The 22771-nt window shown below is 41.1% G+C and overlaps 1 protein-coding gene across 5 annotated transcripts; it reads left to right on the top strand.

Annotated features, from left to right (window-relative positions):
- Positions 1-67: 67 nt before the first annotated feature.
- On the top strand, positions 68-22686 carry LOC117472331 (protein NLRC3-like). Of its 5 annotated transcripts, none has more exons than XM_034117475.1 (7): positions 68-145; positions 11971-12126; positions 13770-13874; positions 16302-16369; positions 16516-18304; positions 19089-19262; positions 22384-22686. In XM_034117475.1, the coding sequence occupies exons 1-7, from the start codon at positions 99-101 to the stop codon at positions 22601-22603; spliced, it is 2559 nt and encodes an 852-aa protein (XP_033973366.1). In that variant the 5' UTR covers positions 68-98; the 3' UTR covers positions 22604-22686. The 5 variants fall into 5 exon arrangements, with proteins under 5 accessions (XP_033973366.1, XP_033973365.1, XP_033973369.1 ...); XM_034117474.1 differs by having other exon boundaries at positions 16513-18304; XM_034117476.1 differs by lacking the exon at positions 68-145 and adding an exon at positions 11491-11542 and having other exon boundaries at positions 16513-18304.
- The last annotated feature ends 85 nt before the right edge of the window (positions 22687-22771 follow it).

Raw genomic sequence — 22771 nt, 5'->3', positions numbered from 1 at the left:
AGTACAATATCTGAGTACTTCTCCTTTTAATCAAGATCTGTGTACTTCACCTCTGCTGATAAACAGAGGGAGGAGCTGCAGACAGGGAAGTGGAAGTGATGAAGCCAGACTCCATTTTACACTTCGACAGAGCACGAGCAACAGGGTGAGTGTTGATTAAAACCAGGCTCTGCTGGGTTTTTAATACATTATTATTACTCTGTTATACTGTAGGCATATGTCACAAAAAACATTTTTTACAGACTTGATCAAAAATCAGCAACGTAGAGTCAAGTGTGACTTTTTCAAATGTATTTCACTTTTTCATTTCCTGCCTGGACCGACAATATATTCACGGACCAGCCTTCAAAGTATGGGGGGATAAAGGACTGTAGTGCTGATGCTCCGGCACCGTTTTTGCGTGCTCAAATCAACTGTTGTGAACGTCCTTTGTTGAAAGTAGTTTAACTTTGGAGCAGCAACGCGCATCACTTGTGAAGTGACGACAAACAGAATCACAGAACGGCCGGCAGGCACCGCCCTTCCTTGTTTACGTTTTGAAACGACATCATTGAAGTTGCGCTGACAGGCGACAGAGGTCCACCGTTTCCTCGCAGCGAGGCTCCCCCCGTTTTGCAAAGATAGCAGCAGAAATGTCATTGCTACATGTGCAGGGATATTTAGACTTTAAAATGCTGCTTGGTCATTAATTTTGGTCTCGGCAAACAATATTATGAAAGGTATGGGATTAGTTTCGTGTCATTAAGATAAAGCAACACTTCCTCAGAATCAAGCAAAACTAAGAGTTTAAGAGAAAAAACCAGAGTCAAGCTAAATAAATGTAATTTAAAAAATAAAACTATAAGTTGCAAACAAATCATTTGTGTAATCATGTAAACTACAAGTCTTTTTTTCTTTGTTTTAACATATCTTTTTGTTTGCAGTTCTCTTTGCTTCTTTCTCAATGATCAGACTTTTGCTCTCGCTGCAGCTATTCTCCTTTGCACTCCATTTTTTGTTTGCGATTCTGACACAAACGTCCCAGGTGGGCGGGACTTTCAGGGGTGCGTCCCCATTGGCTACTCAGTTTTTGAGTGACAGCCCACTACACCACAGATCATACAGTGCAACTCATGCAGCAAACTCCGGAGTCCACTCGGCCACGTTTGTGTTGGTGCCTCCTGGGGAGTTTTCATGAAAATATCAGACTTATCTTATGGATTGCTGTGCATTATACTTGTGTTGTGTAGTTTATACTTTATTCCAACTTTAAATATTTTAATACCTGAACACACTGCTGCTGTAACAAAATAGTTTCCCAATTTGGGATTGATAAAGTGTCCGTCTATCTATTTATTTTATGCTAAAGGTGATACACAATATAAACTGTATACTGTTCTTTTTTCAAAGACATGTTACATTTCAAAAGCATACATTGCTATGTTTAGGACAAACAATTAAAGACTGCTTTAATAATAATAAAACAAATTCTACAATATAAAAGTGGCAGATTTGCTTTATTAAACAGACCAGACCTAGGTTGCATACCAACACAATTAGGAACATGCTCACATCTTACTATGTTGGTCTGAAGAGCTGAAGCATTCATACACAATGGATAAAAACTGTGTTGTCTCATTCTATATCCTGTGAGAAAATGATATACATTTAGCATTAAAAACTCAACATACTATTCCTATCCTGAGGAAGATATGAATAATCAACAGATTTGAATGGAATCTCTAACATTTTCATGTAGAATAAAGACAAAAGAGTGATTATACACATTACATTTATTGAAATTTGAACCAGAAGATGAAGTCTCAAAGAATGTTTTAAATAAAAGGACATAAAACAAAAAGGTAGATAATAATAAAATCTATTAAATGTATATGTAAAGACATTTGGTCAAATGAAATGACACTGAGCAAGCGATAACAGCAACGCCCAGCGTGGATGAAGATGGTTCAGGTCTTTCTTCATGGCCCCCCCCCCCCCCCCCTTCGTGCTGTCCCCTCACAGGAAGTGGGAAATGGGAGAAGACCTCTGGACACCACGCTGTCTCAATGATCCACACTGTTAATATGAGAGGAACATAATTGTTTTAGGAAATGAAAAATATGAAGTGAACTATCAACAGGTTTCCATATAGAAAAAAACAACTTAATTGTGCCATTAATTCAACATTTTTTTTTAAATAGAATTGGAAATGAATAGGAAGAGAGCTCAAATCTGATACTCAGAACGAGTAGCCCATGTATAGCATTTTGCAATGCATAGAAGAGAAGCCAAAGCTCAACATTTGTATGACAAATAAAACTCAGCTCAGGGGCATCATGGACGGTAGGTTTTCCTACAGAGAGAAGAAGTAAACTCAGCCTCCATTGATTTTCATATCAATTGAGCGTGTTAATAAAATAAGCTATCATGGCTTATACTTGCATGTCTAAACAGAATCATGAAAGCATGTTGGTAGAGTCAGGCACACGAGTCTGTTTGTGTGTGTGTGTGCCGGTGTCTGAGCGCTCACGCACTGGTAGCTAAGTAGCTAACCCTGCTGTTAGGCTACTTAGCTAGCATTGTTATGGATCTCAAGTTAGCAAAAGCTAACTTTCATAGCACAGCTCTTCTTTACTTCTCACTTAACACAATAAAGAAACAGACCGTATAGTACAGCACAAACAACACAAATGATCAATACTTACATATATTTTCACTTGTAGTATTATAATAATTGAGATGCTGGTTCTTCTGGGGGTCTTCTGTCCATGCTCAGCTACCGCAGTTGCACTGTACAATCGCCGGTGGACTGGGCTGTCACTCAAAAACTGAGTAGCCAATGGGGACGCACCCCTGAAAGTCCCGCCCCCCTCGGATGTTTGTGTCAGAAGGGATGTCCCGATCACCTTTTTTTGCTCCCGATCCGATTCCGATCATTTGATTTTGACAATCTGCCGATACCGATTTTTCCCGATCCGATCTTTATGCAATGCATTAAGAGGAAAAAAAAGGTAACAGATAACGGCTGGTCATCCAACGCGATGAATTCAGCTATCTTGGCTGTTATTTTTTTGGCCTTTTCACTGTTCTGGGGTAGTTTCTCTTTCCTTTTAAAAGTCTCTGAAAGTGTCGGTTGTTTCAGTGCCGTTACCTGAGTGGCCGCTGTGTACTCGTCGTGTTGTTGTTGGTGGTGTTTGTATTAGATTGGTCATGTTGAACGTAGCTCTGTTCTTTCCACCACGCGGAACCTCCGCCTTGCAAACATTGCATCTGGCTGTTACACTGCCTTCGCTTTCAATTTTATAATACTTCCAAACTCCTGACATTTTCTCTGTCCCGACTCCCGAGTCACCAGCTGAACGTGAAAATCACGTGATCGGCTCCGATCCCCGATCACGTGATCGGATCGGGACATCCCTAGTCAGAATCGAAAACAAAAAATGAAGGAGCGCAAACTAGTGATGGGAATTATGTCTCTTTGAAGAGATCCGAATCTTATGGCTCCGTTCCTTTCAAAGAGCCGTTCAAAAGAGCCGTTTTTTTAAAGGGGGCGGGGTTACTAAGTTTATAATAATCACCAGGATAATGATTGACTGTATTGCCAGACCTAATGTCAATAATCTGCATTGTAAACATGACACAGGGTGGCGCCATATCCATGTCATTCATGTCAGTGAATGTACTACTTTGAATTTACCCTATGTATGTGTTAAGTAAATACATTTGCCTTGCCTTGCATGAAATTCACGCAACTCTTAATATTAGAACACTCTGCTTTATCACTGCCTGGGTTTTGGTTGAAGTGCATCCAAATGCTGCTGCGTTTTCGCGTTTGGCTCATTTTCCATCCGAAAAACACGTCGTCTACCTGTCCTTTAGGCCAGGGCCGGCCCTAGACTTTTGGGGGCCCTAAGCGAGCTTTGGCTTGGGGCCCCCCCTCACTCTAGTGCTCCTGTCTTATGATGTTAGCATAAGCACACATATTGTATAAATAAGCATGTAAACATCCTCTAGGGGATCCTCACCTCCTCTAGGGGGGTCCGGGGGCATGCTCCCCCGGGAAGATTTGTTTTTAAATATTGAAGTTAAAAGCATCAATCTGGTGCACTTTGAGAGCAAAATTAGGAGATCTATGGATACATCTCTCAACACCCATATGAAACAGAACTGTAAACAGATTTTTCTTTATGGATATTTTACAAATCACTCCCCTTTTAAACTGTATTCTTGTTTTGTCATATAGTATTTCATAACTGTTTTTCATTTATTCTCTCTGGCTGTCCATCTCATAATGTTCACATAAAAACTAACTGTCAATAGGAATATCATTCAGAAGAATTATAATTTCATGCAAGAATCTGTCACAAAAAGAGGTTGCACATTTACATTCAGGTGTTGTTATGGCAACGTCAGTGGCCAAACAGCCACATTTACTGCTGCAAATACGTTCAAACATGCTGTCGACACGTAAAGCAGTGGCAACTATGCCACCATTTCAGCTGACTTTTTCTCAGAAATACTGTCACATAACATCCATATATTTCAGTGCTAGGTTGATGCTTAGCTAAGCTAACTATGAAACACTTTAACTGACAGGACTCAGGATCAACTGTGTACTGTAAGGTAGCTTCTAGCTTCATGTCGAACAGTAAGTCAACATTTCCCAGAGAGCTTTCTTTGAAATCACCAGGTAATGCTAATAAACATTACATTTAGATTGAATGACAAAGTGTTTATTTAATATATCTGGCTAGCTATAGCTACTTGCTAACGGTTTAGCTTACCCCCGCAATTCAAAGTAACATCAACGTAGCTGTAATTTCTCCTGGCTCAAGTGCTGGCTCTGGGGTTGTTGTGTGAGCCACCACTTGAGAATTGTCGTCTTTTTTAAGAAAAATTGTTCTTATGTCCATCTTCAAAAACTCTGAGTCTAAGACTGACAGTTTATTTTAAACATTGTCACAGCTCACAGGATAGGTACCTGTCAGCCAATAAGACAGATGTTTATTTCCATTCAACTCTCTGGTTGGTCTGGTGTCTTGCGTCTGTTGCATTCACTGAACACGGGAAATTACAATCCTGCCGTTCTCTCATGATGAGGTTCAGGTAAAGCACGGTTAATGTATTATATGATTGGCTCAATAATATAATACATGACTTTGAGAGTAGGCAATCTAGGCATATTAACAAGATTAATTAAACATACTTATCACGGCGACGGTGTACTGAGATAAAAAAATAAATAATTCATTTTCTTTTTAATTTTTTTTTGCTAGGGGGCCCTTAGTGGCCGCTTATGTCACTTAATGGGTCGGGCCGGCTCTGCTTTAGGCTACCACTTGTTATGACTTCTCTCTCTCGCGTATTCCCTTAAGACCCACCCCATCTCACTCCTCGTGCTGAAACCTACCAATCAGAGTAGGGGCGGGTCTTCACAGAATACGTTTGGGGAACAAAATCAAGCTTTTTAAAAGGCGAGTGGATTTTGACAGGCAGTGAGTGCGGACCAACGATTGAACGATAAAAAGAACGGCTCTCACCAAGTACGACTCGGTTCCCTTCGTTCGTACAAAGAGCCGTTCAAAATAATCGGCTCGTTCGCGACCGACACATCACTAGCGCAAACGAGAGAGCTGCAGCGAGAGCAAAGGTCTGATCATTGAGAAAGAAGGAAAGAGAACTGCAAACAAAAATATGTTAAAACAAAGAAAAAAGACATATAGTTGACATGATTACACAAATGATTTGTTTTCAACTTATAGTTTTATTGTTTTAATTTATTTTGCTTGACTCGGTTGTTTTTTCTCTTAAACTCTTAGTTTTGCTTGATTCTGAGAAAGTGTTGCTTTATCTTTATGACACAAAACTAATCCAATCCAATCCTCTATTCAAAAATATAATTCAGTGTCCATCGAAATGAAAATAACTAAAAAGTTCATGCTGGACTCAAACCCGAGTCCCAACAGCAAAAATCACTCGAGTCCTGCGCGTTATGAGTGAGCCACGGATCAATACGACATCTTCATTCATCACAGCTGAATTTCACACATTAACATTGTTAAAAGATTCAGAAAAATGCAACCCAACCATCATTTATAATGTGAGCGAATTTATGTATACTTTAAGCCATATAATATAAATATTATAGTAGGCATTTGCTTATAAATAGTATACTGACTGAGGTCTGTATCAAGCCTCATTAAGACCCACCGAGATCAGATATCCTAGTTTATCAGCCTGCCAGTCCACATTATGTTGTGATAAGTGGTCATTTCACATATAAATGTATTCCAGTGCACACATTAAGTTCAAATATGCAAATCAGGCCATGTGTTTCGTTATGTAGTTATAATCATCACCGACAGATGGAAAGACAACAATAACAAGGAATTAATATGAATATTACCAAGTTACACAGAAATAGATCAAACATATGAGAACAAAGACCACAAAGATAAAAGCATAACACATGTTCACAACAGTGTGAAAAAGTGATTTGTGTTTCTAGTTCTCAACGTATGTGAGTACCCTTGTCATTTGGTGTCGCTGTATCGATGCATAACAAAAGTTAACCAAGTAAACAGTCACATCTTATCTGGAAAAGTGCTGCAAAGTGCAGAATACCATTTTGATAAGGGATACATGTGTGTAGTCTTTAATATTAAACATGATCGCTGGTAGATAGCCACAGAAGTCGTATCACAGTTTAACCTGAGCGGATCACAGCTCCACAGCTGAAGACTTCTCCACGCTGCTTTCAAACTGTGAGTAAACTGCGCGTGCTTCACTTGGAGGCTGTCTGAAGGTATACACAGGTCTCAGATTATTTTTCTGACGACTTTTTACTTTGACTTCTTACATTTTTAACACAAATACCTGAACTTTCTTCTTCTTACATTTTCCAAACAGGCTGGTTCCTTTAGTTTGAATGTGTGTTTGGTGGCGTGATCATTATTATTTAGAGTCATTGCGTGCCTATTGATTTGAACACGATCCGTGTATCCATCATTTCCTGGTCTTCTCTAAAGAAGAGGGACCAATGAAAACGTTGTCATGTTGCCGTTGTTCAGCATGGAAACATTCATTAGCTAACAATGACATTATTGTTCTATTAATATAAAGGGAGGTCAGGTACTCTTTAAAACAGCTGCTAGTTATGGGTACTTTTTACTGAAGTACATTTCAAAGCCCTTACTTCTTTACTTTTACTTGAGTAAGCATATTGTGCCTCCTATGTACAAGGTTAACATTGAAAGTGACGATGATATGTCCCAATGCGTCTCAATGTACATGTTACTCCAGCTGCCTATCAGTTTACTCCACTCAAATGGCGCACAACTCGCGTTCCATGGACAGACGTGTAATACACTCAAATTACAATAGATGGAGCTCTAGACTAATTTATAAAATTTGTAAAAAATGTTGTTAACACTCTGGGTGTGTGAGACGAGTGAACCAAAACGTAAAACCTCCGCAATTAAAACAGTTTCATCGAGTTTGAGCACTAATATACCCATGTTTTGAACACTTTAGCGGGGTAAATGTGTTATCTTTTCACCCTGGTCCTGAATTAAAACAGTTCCCCCGACTTTAAACACTAATGTGCCCATGATTCAGACACTTATTCATGGGTCAATGTGTTATCTTTTCACCCTGGTCCTGAATTAAAACAGTTCCCCCGACTTTAAACACTAATGTGCCCATGATTCAGACACTTATTCATGGGTCAATGTGTTCACTTTTCCCCCCTGGGTGTGTGTGTGAGACAAGTGAACTGTGTCAGCCTGCAAACAAGCAGCAGTCTGCTGTCATTTGAAACATGTTCCCCGACCTTTTAACACACTTTTACCCACGTTTTGAGCACTTATTCCTGGGTCAATGTGTTCTCTTTCCCCCCCTGGGTGTGTGTATGTCTGCCTGGACGTGTGATATGCTGCTTAAAGCAGTGATTCTGCTGTTTTTAGTTTATTGTACATTTAATAAATTAAATATGATTAATATGTACATTGTTCTGTCTATACTGACACGTTTATGTCCATAACTCCGTATGTTTATGTCGTCCAATGTACACTGTCTAAAAACGACAATAACGAGTTAATTAAAACATTTTGGCCGCTCATAGGCGGCCTGCCATGCGCACCTTGAGTCCCCGGGCCCCCTGACTTAAGCACACTGCCTTGGACAAAACCCCATGTGCATAACTGCCAGACAAGCGTGGGACTGGTAACCTACAAATATGAAAAGTGTCTGAGTGTCAGGAGTCCGCAGTTGGATGCTTAAGGGCGGACGGTAGACCACCACAAAATCCACCCCTTGTTAGTCTTACCAGGGGCACGAGATTCTGGAGGGTGTGAATATCTGGGTTTAGTCCGTGGGGGAGTGCTTAACTGCGGGGGCCCGGGGACTCATGGTGTGCAAGGTTATGGAGGAGTGCCACTGTTAGGGACTCATGCTGGAGGTCTCCTGCATTTAAACAGATTCACCAGTTTATAACATTACTTTAGCCCTGATCAGAGCCCTGTTTTCTGGGTAAGACAGCGAGGTACTGTACCCTGGGTCTCTGGGTCTATGGGTCTCTGAGACCCTGCTAAAAGCAGTGAGTCTGCTGCCTGCATTTAAACAGATTCACCAGTTTATAACATTACTTTAGCCCTGATCAGAGCCCTGTTTTCTGGGTAAGACAGCGAGGTGCTGTACCCTGGGTCTCTGGGTCAATGGGTCTCTGAGACCCTGCTAAAAGCAGTGACTCTGCTGCCTGCATTTAAACAGATTCACCAGTTTATAACATTACTTTAGCCCTGATCAGAGCCCTGTTTTCTGGGTAAGCAGTGTGCGAAAAAGCACACGTCCCACCGTCCGGGACGTGTTATTTACAATATCGGACAAGTAGATCTTTCAATTGACTTGTCCGGTGGACAAGTGACGTTTTTCGCCCTCATTTATTAACAAATTATAGATAAATTCAGTTTTCAAAAGGCAGAACTCGTTCGCAAATTGTCCGTGTCCGCCATTGTTCGTTTAGAAATGTTAGTTTCGGTTCTGCTTGTCGATTCCTAAGGAAATGCATCTCGCCGCTTTCTGTACTGTTAGACGGGGGCGGGGGGGGGCGGGAAGTGTAGCACAGTGGCAGGGTTGGGAAGCAAAACTCGGTTCCGAGTAGGAACAAATAACAATTGTCCGGTACCGTGATTAATAAGAGTTGTGAGGACAGGAGGCGGAGCCCCGCGGACCGCAGCTCTCTCTCTCTATGCTCCGGATCATCTGATCGCTGCACGGTGCAGTTCAGTGTCTCTCTCTCTCTCTTTCTACTCACAGCGGACCCGCTGCCCGTTTAACAGCCTCATATTTGTCAAACTTTCTTATGTTCTTTCTCTAACACGTAATGAAGGTTATTAAGCGTTTTAGCTCCTATGTTGTTAATATTGACGCCATTTCCTTTATGAAGTAAAGCAGCCTCCCTGTCTGTGTCCTCGCGCTGTCCTCACATCCCCGGACCCCCAGACTCGAGGAGCACAGGGATGTCAGTATTGTTTATGAAGCAGGGTATAGAAAGTACATTATTGAAATGAAAATACTATTTATTTACTTTTGCAAACAGTGAGCAGCTGCAGCATGTGTATTGCAGAACATGTGTAAGCATGCAAGCGTCTTTGAGTTGTAGAAAAGCGCTAGGCCTATAGGCTATAAATATAATGTATCATTATTATTAGGCCTATGTGTTGGACATGTGTGGTTGGACTCTGTCTCACAGGCAGGTTGCAGTGTAACATCAGAGGAGACTGGGCCAATTGTACATTCTCAAACTGCACCACTTAGAACTAACTAAACAATGCAGAGATTATTTTTATATAATTTTATTCAATAACCGTAACGAAATTCAACAGTATGAAGTGATTTGTAAATAGGAATACAGATTTGACTTAATGTTTTCATAAATATATTTTTCTCCCAGTTTGTCATGGGACTTATTTTTACCCTCTCAAAGAACCGGAATCGAGAACCGAAAATAACCGGAATCGAAAAGCAGAACCGTAATCGTTCAAATCCAAACGATACCCAACCCTATGTGTGATGCAGTCAAATCTTACCGCTCACTTACGTTAGCGGTGTCGTAAAAACCGTGGGAAAATGTAAAATACGATGGCGAAGAAGAAGATTCCAGTGGCCCCAATTTTTGTCCATTCTGGACAAGTGAAAAATGTATTCGGACAAGTAAATTGCCAAACTCACTTGTCCATGGACAAGTACTCTCTAAAAACTTTTTCTCACACTGGTAAGACAGCGAGGTACTGTACCCTGGGTCTCTGGGTCTATGGGTCTCTGAGACCCTGCTAAAAGCAGTGAGTCTGCTGCCTGCATTTAAACAGATTCACCAGTTTATAACATTACTTTAGCCCTGATCAGAGCCCTGTTTTCTGGGTAAGACAGTGAGGTGCTGTACCCTGGGTCTCTGGGTCAATGGGTCTCTGAGACCCTGCTAAAAGCAGTGACTCTGCTGCCTGCATTTAAACAGATTCACCAGTTTACAACATTACTTTAGCCCTGATCAGAGCCCTGTTTTCTGGGTAAGGTAGTGAGGTGCTGTACCCTGGGTCTCTGGGTCTATGGGTCTCTGAGACCCTACTAACAGCAGTGATTCTGCTGTTTTTAGCTCATTGTACATTTAACTAATTAAATATTATTAATATGTACATTATCCCGTCTATACTGACACATTTATGTCCATAACTCTGTATGTTTATTGAGTCCAATGTACACCGTCTAAAAACGACAATTGTGACTGAATTAAAACAGTTTGACAGCATTTTAACACTCATGTAGCCATGTTTGCAGCCCTGTTCCCTGGGTAACAATTGAATTACCCTCTCCTGTTGAATTAAAACATTTCCCACGGCTTTAAACACTAATATACCCATGATTCAGGCAATTATTTCTGGGTAAATGTGTTATCTTTTCACCGTGGTCCTGAATTAAAACAGTTCCCCCGACTTTAAACACTAATGTACCCATATTTTGCCCACTTATTACTGGGTTAATATATCATCTTTTCCCCCTGGGTGTGTGTGGCACCATCTGGTGGAACATTTGTGAATTACACTAAAATCCAAAACTTTAATGTTTTTTATCTTAGCGAAATAATGGTTTAATGACCCCAATGTAATGATCATTTATGATTCTGCAGATGTTGTCTACACGTGTATCACAACGGCTTATTTTTAGAGTGATTTGGAAAACTCGGTTAGCGAGGTTTATTTTTGTCAATATGAGATGCACTGTTTTCATGTCCCATGTACATATCTGTACATATGGCCTCACGCACTACCAACATATACTAACGGGGAGTAAAGAAGTTTAGTCAGTACTTCTACTTTTACCAGAGTATTTTTAAACACGAGTATCTGTACTTCCACTTGAGTAAAGGTGTGTGTACTTTTGCAATCTCTGCTTTTATCCAAAGTGACAGTATGTGGGCAAACCCACAACATGCTGACTGCAGTAATCAGAAGTTCAGCGCACTCCCTCACTGAGCCACAGCCTCCTATGATAGTTACATGAGCAACCTGTGAGAAGTCTGACTTATGTGTTGTTTTGAAACCAAAGTTTGTCATTATGATGTTTTTTATTCAATGAGTGTGTGTGTGTGTGTGGTTGTGTGTGTGTGTGTGTGTGTGTGTGTGTGTTGTGTGTGTGTGTGTGTGTGTGTGTGTGTGTGTTGTGTGTTGTGTGTGTGTGTGTGTGTGTGTGTGTGTGTGTGTGTGTGTGTGTGTGTGTGTGTGTGTGTGTGTGTGTGTGGTGTGTGTGTGTGTGGTGTGTGTGTGTGTGGTTGAGTGTGTGTGTGTGTGTGTGTGTGGTGTGTGTGTGTGTGTGTGTGTGTGTGTGTGGTGTGTGTGTGTGTGTGTGTGTGTGTGTGTGTGTGTGTGTGTGGTGTGTGTGTGTGTGTGTGTGTGTGTGTGTGTGTGTGTGTGTGTGTGTGTGTGTGCGTGCGCACAGTGTTACTGGTGTATCTGTCAGACTGGAGAAGATGAGTGATTCAAAAGATGAGAAGGAGGACACATCTTCCGTCCCCAGCTCTCTGTCTCTGAAGAGTGACGGGTCTAAAGGCACATTTCTGGACTTCAGGGATCGACCTGGACCCTCAGAAACAAAGTGAGAGTCTGTTTCTCCTGTGAACTGACCTGAAGAGGATTCAGTGTTTATGTTATCTGATCATCTAAACTGTTATTTCGTAACTACATGAGCGCAGTACAGAAACAAAGAAGAAGAAAGTTAAACCCGCGTGGCGTGGGTCAGAAACATCTTTTTGAATAGATTTTTTTCAGATGGAAAATAACAAGAGTAAGAACTTGGTGGGCAGGATGTTGTTAACCCTTTAACTGCCAGCGCCACCATTTGGTAGAGCACATTTTGTATCTTCATATCTTGTTGAAAAAAAAAAAAAGAAGTGTAACTCCATCTGATTCAGCCAGCTCTACCTTCTGGTTGACGTGTTATGCACAAAACAACCTCTAGATGTCATTGTGGTTTGAACAGAAAGCCCTTCAGCTAGCTTCCACTGAGGAAGTTGGCATGCTAAAAATCACTGCTGAAGAAATCACTCTTTTTGGTCAACTTTTGTAAGGTAACCATATCAATTTTGACATATTTTAGTGTCAGAGCACTTACTGAACATATTTAGATAACTTGATGCACAAAAAAAGTTTTAACAAGGGTGTAATTATTTTTTGGAAAATATGCTCAACCAACCGGTCAAATTAGCTTTTTATGGTAAACTAGCAATATTACTTTTTACAGAGTTTCAGAGATGTTTTCCAATAAAATATGGTAAATAAATAGCTAGATTCATGGTAATATTACTAAATCTAGTACTGCCTTATGAGTCTCAGAGTGAAAGAGTGATAATAATTGATATAGCACCTTTCATGCATGGCATTCAGCCCAAAGTTGCACACAGATGAGCAAGTTAGGCCAACACAGGATGTAGACATTTGCTGTTAAGCCAGTGGTTTCTTATTAGGCCAATTCAGCATATACAGTAAGATGAGCAAGTCTTTCTTTTATTATGAAAAACCCTTAACATTACTTTTTTCCATTTCTTTTTTTTTACAATTATAATTTATTATCTTTTATGAATATATCTGGTTGTATATATTGCTCATTTTCCATAAAAGAAACAAATGTATTTCAGTTTGTGTTTTATTTGAGTTTGATGCATACAAATACTGTACTGTATATGATGATTGTTGAAAATGCACTTTTACCATAAAAGGCCAGCTTGACCAGTTGGTAGAGGCTCATAAAAACAAAACTGTGTGGTCAGTAAAAAAAATTAAAATTGTTTGTGGCCCATTTGATAGAAAAATGCAAACAAATAATCTTTCCATAGCTTTTTTCTTGGTCCGGCAGTTAAAGGGTTTTAATGGTGTCCAATAAGTTTGAGATCACTGAGACTGATGTAAACTATCTAAACACTCAGGGAGAAGCATACAGTAAAGAAACACAGTAGAGAAAAGTAAAGAAGATCTTCTTCCTTGGTTCCTTGGCTTCATCAGCGACAGAAAATAAACTACTTTAGTGAAATCACACTCGGAATGTAGGACTTTGTGTTAAGTTAAGTGAATAAAATACAAACATGTCAAACTATTGATCCTCACAAATGAATTGTAAAGACTGAAACCTGCAAGCATGACTCAAAAACAGAAAGTTCAGAGCAAGTCCAAAAATCTTTAATCAGGTTCAGCTGCTCTTTTCAAAATCCAATGATGTGTGTAAAACATTTTCTGTGTCTGCAGACGGAGAGCAGAGTCTCCAGTCCCCAGCTGTCTGTCTCTGAAGAGTGACCGGTCTACAGGCAGACCTCTGGACTTCAGGGATCAACCTGGACCCTCAGAAACAAAGTGAGAGTCTGTTTCTCCTGTGAACTCAAACTCAACTTTATGTTTGACCCAGTTTGTGTGTACAGAGAGATCGAAATACCGTTTCCCACAATCCCGAATATAAAAACAAATATATAAAAATATGTATGCAAATATGTATATTTAAGCAATAGCTCACGACAGGCCGTGGTATATGCTCATTATATCACAGCTAAGGGGCGTGGTTCAGCCCAACTGTATACTGTTTATCTCAGACGCGGAGGGATACTGACTTGTTGTGAAAAGTAACTTACAATTCTACCCGTGGTATACGCTCAGTATACCACGGCTAAGAACCAATCAGATTGCTTGATTTTACTTGTCCGTTTTATAAACCTATATATATATATATATATATATATATATATATATATATATACACACAATCAAAAGACACATGTATACATATGCACACATTAAGACCTAAATAAAAACCCAACAATCAATATATACAAGATAACAGTCACTTCAATATCTTTGGGAAATGTACATTAGTGCAAAATTGTCCATAGCAGTGTAAAAAAGAAAGTGTCTGGTGCTGGATTTGAGTGTCTGTGTGTGTGGGACTTATAGTCCAGTGGGGGGAGGGGGGAGAGTTCAGCCTCATGACAGCCTGGTGGGAAGAAACGTGTTTTAGTCGGGTGGTGCTCGACCTCAGGCTGCGGAGCATCCTCCCTGAAGGAAGGAGGGTGAAGAGGCAGGTGGAGGGATGGGTGGGGTCACCAGCAATGCTGAGTGCTTTGCGGGTGAGGAGGGTGTTGTAGATGTCCAGGAGGGATGGGAGTGAGGCATCAATGTTCCTCTCAGCTGTGTTCACGATGCGCTGCAGGGTCTTGCGGTTCGATGCTGTGCAGCTTCCGAGTTCTGAATTGACTCCAGGTGTAACTAAAGTCTGATTTAAGACTTGATTATATTTCACATCATTAATCCAGATCTGTCAAGTAACTAAAGGTATTACATAAATGTGGTGGAGTAGAAGTACAAAGTAGCATAAAATAGAAATACTCAAATAAAGTACAAGTATCTCAAAATTGTACCAAAGTACAGTACTTGAATAAGTGTACTTAGTTACTTCCCACATCTGAAATCAGATATGACTTCAAGTCATGTGCTCATTTCTTAGTAGTTGATCCTTCAACTTGGCCTCAGGAAATGCAAGGACTTCACAGTTTTGCCAACAAGTTTTGGAGAATGCAAATCTGAGGCTTAAACAGGGACAGGGAGGTGCATCTGCAGCATCTTCATCATCTACCATGCAAGAAGAGGAACTAGAGGACAGTGAAGGAGACACTGAGGAGGATAGTGAGGAAGACTGCACTTATTAAAACCACGCTACGTGTGGGGTGAGTACCAAACGCTGTCTCCTGGTACTCATCTGAGTCACTCACTAAAAAAGTGATGTGCACCCCTGGATATCCAGTCTATGGATGCTAACAACAATCCCTGTAACCAGTGCCCTCTCTCTGTCTCGCTCGCTCACACAAAATGTGCTGTGCCACACGCACACAGAGCCGAGGATGGAGACAACATTTTGAAATTCTTTTTTTCTTCCCACCTTATTTGCGGGTGGATTCGCCTATACTGCCTATGCTACGAGCCGGCCCTGTACCCGCGTATAGCCGCAACTTGAAAATGTCAACTTGATCGAGATATTTGTGTGACGCTCTGACGCACAAACCTGTCAGTGTTGAGATTCTGCTACTGTCGTCACTGACGTGCTGACGTGCTGACGTGCTGACGTGCTGACGTGCTGACGTGCTGACGTGCTGACGTTGAATCAGTAAAGGAAAACATCAGCAGCCAGAGCTTTACAGTACCTCATATTAATTCAGTGTTTTGAATGTATGTGTATGAACCATAGACTCTGTATGGTACACACAACAGACCTCACTGCTTCCCCTAGCGGGCTGTCCTCTACAGTCTATGGCTGTCCTTTGCGTCCGCAAACACCCTTACCCGTCTTTACCTCCGAGCCCGTCTGGTTCAGCATTATTCCCGAGGAGGAGCAGGGCTTTGTGGACCAGACTGAGCGAGTATTTGTGTGGCTACTGTGTTTGGTGTTTTGAAAGTTCCGACGTGATCCACGATGTACAATAGATGAAGACGAGATGCAAATGATCATGAATAGCCCTTAATGTCTTAATGTAACAATCCTCATACTGGTGTGTTGGGTATGGAACGGGATTTCTAAATATCTCAATTTATATTGTGTTTATCGCGATACAGGTTAAACATATTGCAATATTATTTTTAGGCCATATCGCCCAGCCCTAATTTTGATGACGTGTGAGTTGCTATATACGATGAACTTGCTGTGTCCAACTTTGAATTATGTTATGAATCCAGACAGGAAGATGTTTTTATTATGTACATATACCTGCGCTATAAAGGATGTGTTCATCTCAACAGAGGGAAGAGGAACACATCCAGAACAAGAGCTGGAGTGCAGAGAGACAGTGAGACCAGCACTGTACGAAGTAAGTCTAAATATCTGTCTGCTGGGGTCTTCATGTCTGAAAACAGGATTCTTCCTGGTTCATTTGTTACAGCAAAGACATTCATTCTGAACCCTTTTATTTATTTGTTTTATTTATTACTCACACGTTTCCTTCTCCTTCAGCAGATAGTGGTCTGCAGGAGGTTTTAGATGAACATCGGATCAGTCTGAGGAGGAGATGTGAACATGTGACTGAAGGAACTGATACAAGTGAAACCCTCCTGAACAGGATCTTCACTGAGCTCTACATCACACAAGGCCTGAGTGAAGAGGTTAATACCCAACATGAGGTGAGGCAGCTGGAGACAGCTTCCCAGAAGAAGCCCCTCCATGAAACTCCAATCAAGTGCCAGGACATCTTTAAAGCCTTACCTGACCAACCTCTCATCAGAGCGGTCCTGACCAACGGAGTCGCTGGAGTTGGAAAAACCTTCTCAGTGCAGAAGTTCACTCTGGACTGGGCCGAGGGTTTGGAAAACCAAGATGTCAGTCTGGTGATCCCGCTCTCCTTCAGGGAGCTGAACCTGATCAAAGGTGAGCAGTACAGTCTTCTCAGGCTGCTCCATGTTTTCCATCCAACCTTACAGAAGGTCACAGCAGAGCAGCTGGCTGTCTGCAAAGTGCTGCTCATCTTTGACGGCCTGGATGAAAGCAGACTTTCTCTGGACTTCAGAAACAATGAGGTTGTGTCTGATGTCTCACAGCAGTCCTCGGTCAACGTGCTGCTGACAAACCTCATCAGGGGGAAGCTGCTTCCATCGGCTCTTGTCTGGATAACTTCCCGACCTGCAGCGTCCAATCAGATCCCTCCTGAGTGTGTGGACAGGGTAACAGAAGTACGAGGCTTCACTGACGCCCAGAAGGAGGAGTACTTCAGGAGGAGATCGAGTGATGAAGACCTGTCCAGCAGAATCATCTCTCACATCAAGAGCTCCAGGAGCCTCCACATCATGTGTCTGATCCCAGTCTTCTGCTGGATCACTGCTGCAGTTCTGGACCACATGTTGACTACAGACCAGAGAGGACAGCTGCCCAAGACCCTCACTGACATGTACTCCCACTTCCTGCTGGTCCTGACAAAGAGGAAGAAGCAGAAGTATGGTGAGGGACATGAGACGAGTCCACAGAAGCTGACGAAGGCTGACAGGGAGGTTCTTCTGAAGCTGGGGAGGCTGGCGTTTGAACATCTGGAGAAAGGAGACATCATGTTCTACCAAGAAGACCTGGAGCGCTGTGGTCTTGATACCACCGAGGCCTTGGTGCACTCAGGAGTTTGTACACAGATCTTCAAAAGAGAGAGAGTGATCTTCAAGCAAACAGTCTACTGCTTTGTTCATCTGAGCATTCAGGAGTTCCTGGCTGCAGTCTACATGTTGCACTGTTACACCAACAGGAAAAAAAAAGTACTGAAGGACTTCCTGCAGGGAGACTATAGCAACAGGTATAACAGGTATCAGGATTACCCATCCCTGGATGTCTTCCTGGAGGGAGCCATGAAGAAATCCCTCAGAAGTGAAAATGGCCACTTGGACCTGTTTGTCCGCTTTCTCCACGGCCTCTCTCTGGAGTCCAACCAGAGACTCTTAGGAGGCCTGCTGGGTCGCACAGACAACAGTCCAGAAACCATCCAGAGAGCCATCAACAACCTGAAGAAGATGCACAGTGATGAAATCTCTCTTGACAGGAGCATCAACATCTTCCACTGTCTGACAGAGATGAAGGACCACTCAGTCCATCAGGAGATCACAGAGTTCCTGAAGTCAGAGAACCCATCAGAGATCTACTTGTCTTCTCTGGCCTACATGCTGCAGATGTCAGAGGAGGTTCTGGATGAGTTGGACCACGAGAAGTACGGAACATCAGAGGAGGGACGACAGAGAGTGATTCCAGATTTGATGGACTGCAGCGAGGCTATGTGAGTCCAGATGTGATTAACTTTATAAACTAATGTAGATATTAAGTTTAGTTTTCGAATAAACACTATTCAACTTTTTGCTGTTTCAAATACTGTGAAAGATAAATGTAATTATTCTAATAATTAAAAATGTTTCAGTTTTTTATTTTCTTCATTTTTCTTAAGGACTTATGATTTATCACAGCAACATGTGATCACAACATACAGCAGTATTTCACAGATATCAGTGAATGCAGTAAAGTTATTATTACATTACTGCAGTTTCTTAATAGTTAAATCAGACACAGAGTAATATCTGATTTATGTTGACTCTTTTTAAAACAAGACCTACATAATCCCACCAAGAACAGAGGTCAGATTGTGTTTTAACGCTGATACACAGATAACATCTTTTTCATGGTGCTTTGTTGAAAATAATGTAAACTTATTGGTTTGTTCAATATGTTTGTGTGCATTATACATTCTTAGACGCTTTGAGAAGCCAACACATGATGCATTCAGTGTCATGCACATCCAAATATATTAACTTTTCATTATGTACATCTCTTATATTGTCGATTTGTTTAATTTCTGTTCACTGACAGCAGAAGGTAGGTCCGACGGGACAAACATGGGATCAGATCACACTGAAAAGGCTTACAGCAAACTCAATAAAATATTAATTACTAACATTATTATTATTCAAAACATTATATTCAAAATGTTTTTTCAACAAATGCATGAAGTAAATGTAATGTTTCCCCTTGTTTTATAATAACATGCTGTAATATATGTGTCATTGCAGATTTCCTAACTGTGGAATCTCAGACTCTGACTGTGAAGTCGTGGCCTCCGCTCTGAAGTGCGACCCCTCCCCTCTGAGAAAGCTGGACCTGAGTGCCAACAAGCTGCAGGATTCAGGAGTGGAGATGCTGAGTTCTGGACTAAAGAGTCCAAACTGTAAACTGGAGACTCTCAGGTCAGATCACTGGCTGTAGTTCATGTGGATTTCTATTTATTTAACATTTATATTATTTCTAATTCCAGAGTTTAGTACTAAGAGTTCAAAGACATTTACATTATTTTATATTCTTTCTAAATGGCTGAGTATTTTAAAGACCAAACAAAAAGCAGAGAAAGTAAATGTGTGACTCTGAAGTCCAAACCGCTCTCATGTGAGATATCCTTTCAGCCTTCACTCTCACTGTGCTCCATGAGTCAGTGAAGATGCTGTCAGTACTGATGAGCTGTGAGGGAGATGAAGGAGGTCAAAGATGTTGCTGAGAAAAACTGCTGCAGAGAGTTTGAGCTTATCAATTGTTTTGAATCTACATCCTTTGAAGAATATGGAGGGTGGTGAGGGTGGTTGGTTCAAGGACTAAACAGTCAACGCAGTGGATTTAAAGATGAGCACATGGAGGCAGGAGTTCCAGATCATTGTTTCATTGTAATTTGTTGATTCTTGTTTGTCTTAATTGTTGTCTGGTTGATCTGGTAGGAAAGTACAACACATCTTAGTTAGTTCAAACATAACATTCATACTTCAAATGATACTCCAGCAAAGCAGTTATCTTTCTACATTATTATATGTAATGTAGAAATAAAGTAACCAAATCTAAACGGTACAGAAAATAGGGAGGTAAACTACTGGAGCTGCTATGAACATACAATACAAAGGAAAGGAACACGTACTGATTATTTACTCAAACGATTGGTTCTCAGGAGTTGCATGAGGCCAGCCAGCTTCTTTGTTCATGGGGGAAAGGATTTCCCACAGGTGAGCTGGAGGAGGGAGCAGGTAGAGGGAGGCCGGAGTGGGAGAGGGGGTTTTCCACATCATTGCTGACATTAAAACCATTTTGAGCTCTGAAACCGATTATTAAACCTTAGAGATATTATTTATTATTATTAAATGATTCTGATTGTATATAACATAAATTAAATATATGATTGTAGGCATTATCCAGGTATCTGCCGAAACATTGGCGTGTCATTATAAAGTTCAAACAAGAGAAACGTGGATTTAGGCAACACAAAAAAAAGATAATGCACTTGATAACTATATAGAGACAGTCGTACATTATCTCGTCACCTTCTGCCCAGAAGCATCAGCAAACTTGGAGATTGATTTCTCACAATCTTCGTCCAAACAGCCCCGAATGTTCCCTGCAGCAAATGCATTTAGGGCAGCATGGAGCGCCCACAATACCCTGAGAAGACAGACCATCAGACAAAACATTATCGAGGGCCAACTTGCTCCAGCCGGACAGCACTCTCCCCTCAGGAGGCCATACCTCAAAATAGCCAGCTCCACTCAATCCACAGTTACTTCTGTCTGTTACAGAACATCGGTTGGCTGCTTCGAGTAGTTATTGGGGAATCCATCTTTGACTCATTACATTACATTACATTTCATTTAGCCAGTGGCGAGCCGTCAGGGCCCTCTAGGCCCTCTGTGAGGGCCTAAGATATTCCCAAAAATAATATTTAAAAACATTAAAAAAGAAAAAAAAAAATTAAATATATATTTTTTTAATATTATTTTTGTTATATTTTTCATTAGTTTTACCGAAAAAAAACTTGATTTAATAAAATAACATTTCCAAATAAATAAATCCTTCGAATCTGCCTGTTCAGTCTCTGTTTGAATGTGGGTTACATGAAAGAAGCTCACCTGGCCCTCTCTGCGATTCACAGAGGGCCCGCTATAGTAACTGAACGAGAGAGTAATGTCAAAGGACAGTACAATTGACCAATCATATCTTCCCTCTAAATGGGTGGGTTTTATTATCGCGGACTAGATGACAAGTTCCGCCCGCTGTGAAACTTTTCTTGTTTCCATAGCAACAACAACTTCCTGTCAACAGCGTGAACTCGCCTTCAAAATAAAAGCATGCCAAATTACAACTGCAACGAAAGTAACAAACACAATGCAATATCATTTTCAATGTCAAAGAACACAAATTGGGTTCACAGGTGTTGTTTTGTGTGGTAGAGGGTCGCTGTCATTGATGCGTTTTGCACCCTGGGCCGTTGTTTTGATATTCCGCTGAAGTATACGCTGTGTCGTAATAACTCTTTTTTTTTTTTTTTCGAGGGGAAGGGGTGGGGGTCAGAGGGCCTAGGTATAAAGCTCACGGCTCGCCACTGCATTTAGCTGACGCTTTTATCCAAAGCGACTTACAATGACCAAGACATTCCCCCTGGAGTGACTGAGGGCTAAGTGCCTTACCGATCTTCAGCCCACCTCACTATCCATTAGACCACCACTACCACTTTTAAATGCATTTAACTTATGCTCCAAGCAAGGAAACAACTGATCTTTTTCCTCAAAGCATGTTTTAGAAATATATTTTGTTCCCGTATGATTACTGTAACAAAGAGAAGAGTGCAAATGTACAGAAGCCATGAGTGGGCGGCAAACTATCCATGTGAAGCTTTTGCTGGACTCAGTTGAAGGCTAATTGACTGGAAGCAGAGTGCAGTGTTGAGAGTGAATTGCTACAAGGATTATTTTAACTATACCAACTGTGGCTTGCTGAAAGCGATGACCTTTACACGACAAGTTATTGTGAGTGACCTGAATAGTTGGATGCCGCCTGAACCAAGTTCACATTGTTCCTTTCATGTTATTTGTAATGATGTATTGTTTTATGGGATTTATTTACAGATAATGCAATCCTTATTTTGAAATCTAAACAATCTAAACTGTGAGCTATTTTTATTCACATTTCTCATGATCAATGAAATCTGTATACATACTGTAATTGCATCTTCTTATCACCGATTATCACCGATTATTAAACCTTAGAGAACCTTATTATCTCCTTGGATGTCCGGTTGGTCTGCAGCAGGCTTCATCTGAAACTGAGATTTCTGAGTTTCTTTCACTGTCCTTTTTTCTGTAGAGGAAGTAAAGAAACTGTAACTCTGGATTTATTTGTTGTTTGAGGTGCAGTATATGACTCAGCAGCTTTAAGACATTAAGACACTATTATTTTACACTTCGCTCTAATGAAAGTAGGCGGGGCCAGAAATGACTTTAGCGCCCTTTCTAGGAACGTTGCTTTCTAAAGTTACATCATGTTTTCTTTATTCAGTCTGGAGCGCTGCAGGTTGTCAGAGATCAGCTGTTCTGCTCTGATCTCAGCTCTGAAGTCCAACCCTTCACATCTGAGAGGTCTGTACCTGAGTGTCAACATGCTGCAGGATTCAGGAATGGAGCTGCTGAGAGATCTTCTGGAGAGTCCAGACTGCAGACTGGAGGCTCTCATGTCAGTAAGGGGTCGACTCTCTGCTGGTTCAGCAGTATTGTATTAAACACAGGGAGGTGGAGGGGTTCCTCTCACTGGGGAATCTCTCCAGGTCCACCTTCCAGGCGTAGCCTAGCTTAGCACAACAAATCATGGATGTTACCATTTGTCTGCAGTTTCTCCTTTTGTTCATCTTATGTTTCTTTTCTTTCATTCTCCCAAGAACAATATAATG

This window comes from Trematomus bernacchii, unplaced genomic scaffold, assembly GCF_902827165.1.
Source record: "Trematomus bernacchii unplaced genomic scaffold, fTreBer1.1, whole genome shotgun sequence".
Taxonomy (NCBI): domain Eukaryota; kingdom Metazoa; phylum Chordata; class Actinopteri; order Perciformes; family Nototheniidae; genus Trematomus; species Trematomus bernacchii.
Note: the sequence above shows the minus strand (reverse complement) of the source record. Positions and strands in the feature narration are given on the sequence as shown.

Coding starts and splice junctions, on each gene's coding strand:
- LOC117472331 (XM_034117474.1), top strand. CDS start 99: ATGAAGCCAGACTCCATTTTACACTTCGACAGAGCACGAGCAACAGG. Junction 18,305..19,088: donor ATGGACTGCAGCGAGGCTAT/GTGAGTCCAGAT, acceptor GTGTCATTGCAG/ATTTCCTAACTGTGGAATCT. Junction 19,263..22,383: donor TGTAAACTGGAGACTCTCAG/GTCAGATCACTG, acceptor TTCTTTATTCAG/TCTGGAGCGCTGCAGGTTGT.